Source organism: Hordeum vulgare, chromosome 5H, assembly GCF_904849725.1.
Source record: "Hordeum vulgare subsp. vulgare chromosome 5H, MorexV3_pseudomolecules_assembly, whole genome shotgun sequence".
In the NCBI taxonomy this organism is placed as follows: domain Eukaryota; kingdom Viridiplantae; phylum Streptophyta; class Magnoliopsida; order Poales; family Poaceae; genus Hordeum; species Hordeum vulgare.
The window spans coordinates 496,773,023-496,784,069 of NC_058522.1; the positions used below are offsets into that span (position 1 = coordinate 496,773,023).

The 11,047-nt window shown below is 42.9% G+C and overlaps 1 protein-coding gene across 1 annotated transcript; it reads left to right on the forward strand.

Annotated features, from left to right (window-relative positions):
* Window positions 1–7,712: 7,712 nt before the first annotated feature.
* LOC123398608 (acyl transferase 1-like) lies at window positions 7,713–10,072 on the forward strand. Its single transcript, XM_045093063.1, has 2 exons — window positions 7,713–8,267; window positions 9,017–10,072. Exons 1-2 carry the CDS (start codon window positions 7,791–7,793, stop codon window positions 9,932–9,934), a joined length of 1,395 nt encoding a protein of 464 aa, XP_044948998.1. The 5' UTR covers window positions 7,713–7,790; the 3' UTR covers window positions 9,935–10,072.
* The last annotated feature ends 975 nt before the right edge of the window (window positions 10,073–11,047 follow it).

The window sequence follows — 11,047 nt, forward strand, 5'->3', positions numbered from 1 at the left end:
GGATATCTAGTTTGAGAAAGTTCATCACAAAACCTGTGATCCCCTCTTAATAGTGCGGGATCCCTAAAGACTCAAGAATTATAAAAGGGGTACCGATGATCCATACTTGAGTGTATACTTTTATTCGCTGATCATCACTCCGCACCACTAACGTCAAAGGAACTGATACCTTTGAGTTAGCCCTTTCACTTGAGCTTGATGTTGTTGTTCCTTCTTGGCTCAAGTTGAAAGCAAGACATGATGAAGTCTTCAAGCAGCTCTCCCATACACAATGTGGAAAGCCTAGCTTATGTATTCATCTTCATTTGTCCACCATGTGAACATCCACAAGAATCAAGCATGTAGTGCTCAGGAATGCTTATCTTGATCTTGTCCTTGTTAGCACATGAGTTTGTCCTTATCAACACATGATCATTAACAATAGTTTCAATGATATATTCGTGCTGATCCACTTGAACTTGCACACCACAATCTTGATGACGATCACCACTTGACGTCATCCTTCATGGGTTGTATGAGATCTTCCTTTTGACGCAAGCCCATGGAAGCACACCTAACCCCCACATAGGACTCTCACAAAGACCATGGGTTAGTACACAAACACGTAATGGGCAATGCTTACCATACCATGGGTTCACTTGATCCCTCTCAGTACATCTTATACGCTTTGTGTGTTGATCATCTTGATTTACTCTTTGTCTGAGATCTTGATCAACCTAGTGTCTCTATGGCCATTCTTTGGATAATACCTTGAATACCATCTTGGTCATCATATAAACTCCTTGAACCCAACATATGGACTTCAAGAAGTGCCTATGGACAAATCCTATAAATATAACTTAAGGCAACCATTAGACCATAGGAATTGTCATCAATTACCAAAACCACATATGGAGATATATGCTCTAACAGTGGCCAAGTTTCTATTTATGGGATGGTCAGTCTCGGAGGCTCCGATTTTTCTGACTCGCTGGAACCAAAACACACATAGCCTATGCTTAATAGTAAAGTTTTGAGTTTAAAATCTTTAAAAAATTATGTGCTTTGTGATTCTCATCCATTCCTACTCTTCTATAACTATTCACCGGGTCAACTTGTTTGCTTGTTATCTTGTGAGAATGCCAAGGTGTGAAGATAGTCAGAATTCTTATAGAGAGCAGAGCATGGAAGTGGACTCAAGCACTAGTCCTGAGAATACTGATTCTGATCCATGGACTCCCAGCTCTCGTGATATGCCCAAGGAAGCTACCACGTCTAGGAAGAGGCTGAAATCAGATGAAGAAGATGTTGATTTCTTTCCCGAGGAAAGCACTTCTCACAAGCAGAAGGAGAAAGTCACAGTCAAGAGAACTGTAAGAAAGGAGTATGCAAATCCCGATACAGTGAGAGCTGCTGAGATAGCTAGACGTGGTACATCTCTAGTGGCTCCTAAAACCTCCAAGCTAGCCAAGAAGCCAGGACATAAGAGAGTCAAGAAGAGAGTTGTGCATTTTGTTGGTAGGCCAACCTTAATGTATGAAGATCCAACATAAGCTGCCGAGGAAGAAGAGGAAGAGGTACCTGCTAATCCACCTCCTTCAAAGAAGAATAAGTTTTTGTGAGATGATATGCCCACAAGCCCGCAACTAAGGCTAATACTACCGCTCCCAAGGCTAAGAAGCATGTAGCTCCTAAATCCAGAAGGACTACAAGATATATACTTGGAGCAGAGAAGAACAAGGGATCTGCATCGAGATATGTTGCTGCAGAAGAAGAAGAAAATCTTGTTGTCTTGAGGAAGCTGAGACCTCACCTGCCAGAACACAACGATGAACACCAGTGACAAAGAATATGAAAGATAGGAAGTATCATGGGCTCAGAAAGTGGACAGCAGCAGATCCTTATGCTATTAGGAGGAGGATAGCTGTCGATGCTCGCTCCCACACTAAGGAGCATCGATATTTCTATGAGTCAGTGATATTGGACAAGAGTCCAGTTGTGAGTGACATGAGATATGTAGACTCAGACTGCATCAAGTAACATGAGGAATAGTTCCATCATGTGAGAGAAAAATTCAGGGCCACTGATATTGAAGATTTTGTTGACAAGTAGATGACTGCCTCTAACGATGAGATTATCATGCAATTCTACTCCATAGCACAGTTTTACCCTAACGTTATAATTGTATGGATGGCGGAAGGTAATAGGTACCAAACAATAGTGAAGGAGTGGGAAACCATCATAGGTGCCCCAAAGGCACTAGATAGTGAATTGGATGTTTATACTGAGGCTAAGATGAACCACAATTATATGGCCAACATGTATAACCCAGTGCCCCAGAAGTACCCGAAGACCCACAAGTTTGGATCTGTTTATTTCCTGCAAGCTGGAATACCCACCACCAACACCATAATGAGGTACACCTTGGTGCCTAAATCAGGTGGTGATAAGATGATCAGGGGGTATTCTATCAATATGATGCACCACATAGACACCCACACGAGGATTAGGGTGATGGACCTGATTGTTGAGACAATCAGAAGGACTGATGCTGATCAAAAGAGATCCTGCGGATATGCACCTTACATTCATATGTTGATTAATTTCAAGATAGGGAAGTATGTATATCTTCTTGATCGTCAACACCTGCCACTCCAACCAGCCTTTGAAGATGATGAAGTTGCGATGGACCCCAACCATCCTAGTTCAGCTAGATCACGTGCAGAGGCAGAGGCACATGTAGAGGTAGAGGCAGCTAGAGCAACTCCACCTCCATAGTTGAGGACCAGAGAGGACCAGATGGCATTTCTTATCAGCACCATCCAAGGGATGGAGAAGAACATTATAGACATTTTGCTGTATCAGAAGAGTCTCAAGAGGGCTGTGGAGACAAAAATCCATGACCTGGATACCAAGGTGACAAAGTTGACAACCATTGTCAATCATTTGAAGGGTGAAGTTGATGCAGTGCCCACCCCTAGCTCCAGCAGTGGTGATGATAATGCAGTGCACACCCCCAACCACTGTCAACCTAGATTTTAACGTTGCCTTCTTGGCTAGGCAGTCATGGCGACTACTGCAGAACCCCAATTCTCTAAGTGCTCAATTCCTCAAGGCGGTATGTTATCCAACCACCTCTTTGTTCGAGGCTAAACTTGGCACACGCCCATCCCAAATTTGGCGGACCGTGTTGGAGGGCTGGGATATTGTGGTGCAAGGTCTTATCAAGAGGATAGACAATGGGGAATTAAAAGCACAACTTCTCCCTAAGGTGGTTTTGGTAATGAGTAACAACATATGCATCATTGAACTAATGATGCTATCTACTATGTTTCAGAAAAGTTCAAAGATGCATAGGCTAAGGATTGTGAGGAGAACCCCTAGACGCAAGGAACATATATTGGCAACAAGCTTGAAGACTCTACATTTTATATTTTATGAGAAATCACATTTAATTTCATAGGAAAGTCGATACTATTAAAAGGGGATGAGGTGACTATGATGATCTGGTTGCTCAAGTGCTTAGAGATAGCCACCAAAAATACTCATGAAAATCTCCCCCAAATATTATGTCAAAATCCACAAAGTCCAAAATTCGGTGCCACCAAATTTCCATTCGTCCCTATCGAGCTTTCCACGAGACAGATTCCATGCCAAACTCTAGCATCTCGGTGCCACCAAAATTCCATTCGGTGCAACCAAAATTAGTGACCAACTTTCTGGTTAGCCATTTTCAAGAATAGGAATTTCAGTTTTGGAAATTGGTCTCGCTGAGATTTGCAAACTGACTAGGACACCCATATCGGTACCACCGAGACTTATATATCCGTCTCACTGAAGAGACAAAAGTTGCCACATTTTGAACTAGTCGGTGCCATCGAGTTTTACTTCGGTTTCATCGAGTTGGGCAATAATGTTGTAACGGTTGGATTTTCGGGGATGCCTATAGATAGCAATCCACCACTTCCAATTCGAAGAGGAAGCACTTAGAACACACATACACTTGTCATATTCATTTTTTTGAGAGAGAGCCACCTACTCGTGTGTTGAGATCAAGATATTCCAGTCTGACCATTTGAATCTTGATTTCTAGCCTCCCTAAGTTCCTTTCCACCCAATCAATCTCTTCTACTCAAGCCAAATCTATGAGAGAGTGACTGAGTGTTGAGGAGACTATCTTTTGACGCACAAGAGCAAGAAGTTCATCATACTACAACATCTATTACCTTTTGGAGAGTGGTGTCTACTAGATTGGTTAGGTGTCACTTGGGAGCCTCCTACTTCGTGTTGTGGAGTTGAACCAAGAAGTTTGTAAGGGCAAGGAGATCGTGTACTTCGTGAAGATCTACCCCGAGTGAGGCTAGTCCTTCGTGGACGTAAGCTATGATGGAATAGACAAGGTTGCTTCTCCATGGACCCTTCGTGGATTGAGCCTTCCGTGGACTCTCACGACCGTACCCTCTATGGGTTGAAGTCTCCATCAACGTGGACGTACGATAACATCACCTATCGGAACCACGTCAAAAATCGCCGTGTCAATCTTTGCGTTTGGTGTTCCTAGTCCTACCCTCTATTTAATTACATGTGCATGTCTTTACTTTCCGCTCATATACTCTTAGACTTGCATGTGTAGGGTGTGCTTGACTTACAACAAATTGCTAAAACTTGTCCACAACTAAATTGGAAAAAGGCTAAATTTTTATTTGGTCAAGTAGTCTAATCACCCTCCTCTAGACATACGTCGGATCCTATAGGAATATACACACATATGGAATGAGAACTGGATTCCTAGGCCACATATGAAGAGACGGATTTCTCCTCTCACGCCACACCCACCATCTAAAGTTTTTAGATTTGATCAACCATGTTTCTTCCACACGGAACGAACAACTGGTATGGGCAACTTTTATTCCCCTTGACACTGAAGCTATATTACAAATTCCCCTTTGCACAAGGCAAACTGATAACTTCTGGGCGTGAAGCAAAGGAAGGAAAGGAAATTTCACGGTGAGATCAGTGTATAGGATGATTCAAAAGAATAAACTGAATCGGAAAGCTTGCTTGTATGAACAGGTGTCAGTTCTCACTCGGAGTTAGACAGCCAGGGATGGACTAGTCTCTAGGAATCAACGTACCATCTAAACTAAAATAAACTTTCTCTAGAGGATGACCCAACATTTTATTTCGACGGGAGCCCTCCTGAACCATCGCAATATGTCCGATACTAGATCTTGCTGCCTTTGTGGATTGACAGATACTTGGAGAGACACACTACTGGACTACACACTATCACGGAGTTCTTGGGCACTGTTGTCGGAATTGATCATAGAGGAACTACTTAGTACTCATGTGGATAACAACACGAAGAGTTGGCTCTTCTCCATGCACAAGGCTTTACCACAAGAAGAATTCACCTCTTTTGTGGTCACTTTGTTGGCATTGTGAGGAGCACGACGGAAGGCCATCCACGAACAGGTATACCAAAGTCCACATTCCATCCACGATTTGGTGCAATCATATCTAGGGGAGTTGAAGGCCATACAGACACGGTCCACTATTTCTTTCACTTCGAGGGAGCCACGCTGAACCCAACGGATTGCCCCTCCTCTCGGATACGTGAAATGCAACATGGATGCAATCGTTGGAAGAGGAGGACATCATGGAGCCGTGGGTGCAATCTGCCGCGACCAAATGGGGAAATTCCTAGGAACTTTAGCTTTGGTGATCGGTGGGGTTTCTCACCCTCCAACTCTCGAGTGCATGGTGGAGGCCATAGCATTGGCGGGCGATCTATACGAACGGAGAATCCAAGTCTCGTCAGATTGCAAGGTGGTGGTCGAGGACATCCGCGACAGCAATGCTACAGCCTATGAAGCAATTATACATGAAATCATAGCTCATAGGAGCTCTTTTATCTCTTGTAACATTAGCTATAAATCTAGGAGCTCGAATATCGAGGCTCAAAAACTTGTGAAGCACCCTTTATCCCTTTCGCCTGGCCGGCATGTGTGGCTTGGCCAGCCGGAAGGACTTCCTTTCATTCATGTAAACATTATGTCGGTTGAATAAAAAGCTTCGGATTTTGTCTACAAAAAATGAAAGGGGTTTCTCAAAAAAATCAAAGGGAAAGTTGGCTGGAAGGTAGAGGTGGCTCCTCAACCCAAGTTGATGATCTTCGCATCGATAGCGAGACTTCAGTGATGAGTTTATCAATCTCAAAATATGTTAGCTTCTTCTCTAAAAGGTGTTTAGTCCAACTCTAACTGATCCATAAAAATAAAGGAGGATCGACGGAGTAAACCCTTCCTGGAGTATTTTTACTCCATTAAGTTTTGGCCAGACCTGGAGCAATTATATATAATGAAGTTATATATATATATTATTTGCATTTCATTTTCGATCACCAAAACAAATTCCATTGCTTCTTTATTTCATTCGACGACATTCTAATACATTTGAGTACAAATTCACCAATTCTTCGCTACTGGAACAAAAAAAAACAAGAACCACAATTAGACACTTTAAAATACATCCAACTTCCAGGACTTCTCTTACAAGTTGGATTAGTACTTTCTCTATGTCTTCATTGTTGATTCTCCGAATTGGCTCACCACCTTCCACGGACAGACCTCGTACTTTATGACCGGCAACTTAAGCCAACGAGCCGATGGGCCAGGACCAAGCCCGGGCAATGGACGGACGTGTCTTTGTCGGCGAACCGTCGATGAAACAAATCCGAACGGTTAGAGATGAAGTCAATGCCTGCATGCGGCGGTACTCCTTTAATTGATTATGAGGGTCAATTAGAGTTGTCCTTGCAGGAGAAGTATATGACGTGCCTATCTTGAGAATAATGAGTTTATGGGCCTGCATAGAGAAAGTATCGTTCTGCTCCCGAGCTCAAATGAACTCGGATGAATTGTAAATTCAAAAACAAATGGAAAAAATCAAAAAAAAAATTGGAAGCTTTTGTGATAAACTTAACGAATGTTTAAAGAGCCTGCAAATTTTCACTGTAAAATGACATTCGTGGAAGTCACAGCAAAAAAAAAATCAGCACTTTAAAATGCTTTTGAGAAAGGCATTTTTGGAGCATTGATTCTTTTTGCCACCACTTCCACAAATGTGTTTTCATAATGAAATTTCACAAGCACATAGAAATTTTGTCAATGTTTCGCACAATTTTTCCCAGATTTTTTTACAATTTTACTGTTTATGCATGCTCATTTGAGCTCGAGCTCAGCATAACTGAGTCACCTATGTAGTATTGTTTTTTTTAAGGGCAAAGATCAGTATACTCCGCAAAGCGTAGGCACCATCGATCCACCACGGTAACCGAGACGCTTCCATGCATGGTGGCGTCGTGCGGCGTAGTCCTGCGCAGCAGCCAGCCACGAGAGACCGCGCGCCGCTAACCGACGACGGACGGCTCAAAGTCGCGTAAGAAATATGCGCGGCCGTCACGAACCCATTCTCCAGAGGCGGGCTCACCCGTTCAAAGAGCTACAAACACTTGACAGCTTCAACGTTGTACGCCCAGTTGGTTCTGGCGCCATGCCGTTGCCACCCACTGTCTCAGACTCTCAGCGTCTTTGTCAACGTTGTACACTTGACGACACATCGAACCAGACAGCCAGTCACCATCGGCATGCATGTACGTACTGCTCACCAGCTGGTGCCTATATATGTATGACTGATACGTGCTGGTCATGGCAAACCACTGCAACGAGCCCTCACTACAAGTCTACAACACACACACACACTCTCACACTCACGCCTATACCTTCACAAAAAAAACCAGTTTCGTCACCATGGTGACATTCACTGCGCGACGGAGCGAGCCCGAGCTGGTGCGGCCGGCGCGGCGGACGCCCGTGGAGACGAAGGCCCTCTCCGACCTGGACGACCAGTGGTCGCTGCGGTTCTACGAGTCCATCGTCGGCTTCTTCCGCAGCCCGCCGGGCGAAACCGTCAAGCCAGGCAAGGTGGCCAGGGGCATCAAGGCGGCCGTGGCGGCGGCTCTGGTGTACTACTACCCCATGGCCGGACGTCTGCGGAAGCTCCCCGACGGGAACAAGCTGGTGGTGGACTGCACCGGGGAAGGGGTGATGTTTGTGGAGGCCACCGCAGACGTGCGGCTGGAGGACCTGGGCCAGCCGTTGGTGCCGCCGTACCCGTGCGTCGAGGAGTTCCTCGGAGACGCCGGTGACACCAGGGTTGTAGTTGGCAAGCCTTTGCTTTTCCTCCAGGTAGCGTTTCTTAACTCCATTTGTTTCATTTTCACTTGTGTTCTTTCAGCAGTTTACGGCCGTTAGTATGCAAGGATTCACTACATATTTATTACTTTGATGTTTTAGACGTCCTATTAACATAGAAATTCTGCTAAAGTATTTTTTAAGTGCCAAAGTAGGAAAGAAAGATAACTGTCTCACATAAATGCATTGTGAATGTTCTTTTTCTGGTAAATTTCAACTTTGAATGGAAAGAGAAAAACTGTGAACTGTGGTTGTTCTTTTACTAGGAAAATTTGTCAGCTATCGTCTTTTTCTACTTTCTTGGTGTGCAGTAGTAGCCTATAGTTAAAATCATAGTTTACAATAATTACAAGGTGTTATCAATCAAATAACATAATACACTATTGATTCATTAGTACTACTCCCTTCGTTTCTAAATATAAGTTTTTTTTTTAGAAATTTCACTACGGACTACATACAAATATATATAGACATACTTTAAAGTGTAGATTCACTCATTTTGCTTCGTATGTAGACCCCTAGTGAAATCTCTTATAAGACTTATATTTAGAAACAGAGGGGGTATTAGTTAGTGTAAGAAAACTTTCTCCAAATTATATTTATGTTGATAGTCGCATCAAAACACAAACGAAAAAAATATATTCATATTTCTATGTTGGCATTTTAATTATAAAATTGAGTATATAAATAAAGATGGATGACTCATACGTGGTCTTCTTAGTTATTTTCCTACAAAAGCATGTTAACATTCATGACCTAACCCTATGTATTGTCCTTTGCAGGTGACACAACTCAAATGTGGAGGATTTGTTATTGGGCTTCACATGTGCCATTGCATTGCTGATGGTTTTGGTATCCTCCAATTTATCAAGTCCATAGCTGATTTTGCATGTGGTGAACTCGTCCCAACCACTTTGCCTGTGTGGAAACGAGATACCTTCACAACTCGTATGCCACCCTCCATCACGCATGTCTACCCAGCATATAAACCATTTATTCAGGGGTTGGATTGCATGGGAGATGATGTGATGTTATCAACTCCGCCAGAAAGCATGGAAGTGCAATATTTATTTTTTGGGCCGAAAGAGATAGAAATTTTAAGGAGCCATCTCCCAGAACACACTTCCAAATCCACCACAACATTTGAGTTGCTCACGGCTGTTATGTGGCGGTGTCGCACACTAGCACTTGGTTATGGATCTAGTCAGAAAGTGCGCATCATGTTTACCTTAAATACGCGTGGGAGAAGCATTAATGGTGAAAGTGCTGTCCCGCGTGGTTACTACGGAAATGCACATTTTTCTCCCATGGTCGAGGTCACCGTCAATGGGCTTGTTACACAGCCCTTGGAACATGTACTTGAGATGATACACAAAGTCAAGTTAGACACCACAAAGGATTGCATGAAGTCAATGGTTGATTTGATGGCATTATGGAGAGAACGTTCACCTTTTGGTATGGACAGGACATATGAGGTTAGTGATACAAAATGGGTTGGAGGCAATGCACTGAGATTTGGGAAGGCCGAGCTAGTTGCTGCAGGCACACCACATGCTGGCGACTTCACATCAAAGTTGATAAGTTATCATACAAAGTGCAAGAATGAAGACGGTGAAGACTCAACTGTGGTATCAATCTTACTACCTAAACTTGCAATGGTGAGGTTTACAAAGGAGATGGCAATTTGGTTGAAGAAGTAGAAAAGAAAGAACACAATAAACCGTGTTGAATTTATATGATGTTTACTTTTAGCGTTACTTAGTGTCTTGCTCCAAATATCCAACAAGTTGGTTGTATGCTGCCATGGAATAATGTATGAAAATAGGCAGCATCTAGCTCGGTGATGCTCTTTATCTATATTGTCTTAATATAGTTGTATTGTCAATTATGATTTTCTTAATTTTGTTAGAAATTATATGTAATAGTATTTATCTTCATTGCATATTATAGTTCGCAAGTATCATTTCTATCTTTTGCCATAATTTTAATGTTTCCATGCAAAATGGTTTATTTACATGAAAGGTGCATGGTCTGGCAATTTTGTTAAAGCGTGAAAAATAGAAGACGAAAAAACTAGTATATGTATAAGTCACCTTTGGATGTCAAAATAAAATGAGACAATTCTTTTCTAGAGAAATTTAGAAGGAGCCTTCTTTATATAAATTTAGAAGGATACAATTCTCCAGAAGTTTATGGAAAATGGCATTCACTAGCAAAATGTCATAATTCCGACCCCGAATTACAAATCCATTGACTGTAAAGGCTTCCTAACCACGCCCTCTGGAACATAATATAACATGGTTTTTGACACCACAATGGACTCTAAAAACATCTTATAAGAAGTTACAGAGGGACTAGTGGAGAAGAAGTCCTTTACAAAGTTAAACTTTGATCTCGCCGAAACTGTCCTTCTCCAAATCTCCTTATCATAAAAAACAGCAGAACAATGTGGAATTAGAGCTGATAAGCATATCCCATGAAATATTCGCCTTTTGTCATCCAGTGTTGGGAAATTGAATATGGAGTGCGAAGCTATTTTATTCTGTTTTGAAACAACATCACCGTTTGGTCATTCCTAGCAGAGTCTCTACTATTAAAGGGGATCTGCCGTCGTGATGGTTCGACCAGAGCGATGGTTCGACCTCTCGATCCCACCTTCCCACTTCCTTCTCGTACTCGTACGCTCGGTGAAAACGAAAACCCACGACGGCATCCCCCCATTCCCGCACTCCCCGACCCCATCCCCGCACTCGTGCGAACTGTCCCGCTCGCCGCCGCCGAAGGGAGGGCGAACCGCTCCTCTCGCGCAGCCA

What these genes read in the sequence shown, in the direction of transcription:
- LOC123398608 (XM_045093063.1), top strand. Translation starts at nt 7,791, where the DNA reads ATGGTGACATTCACTGCGCGACGGAGCGAGCCCGAGCTGGTGCGGCCG. An exon ending in TTTGTTTCATTTTCACTTGT is followed by an intron (nt 8,268 to 9,016) that starts GTTCTTTCAGCA and finishes TGTCCTTTGCAG; the next exon opens with GTGACACAACTCAAATGTGG.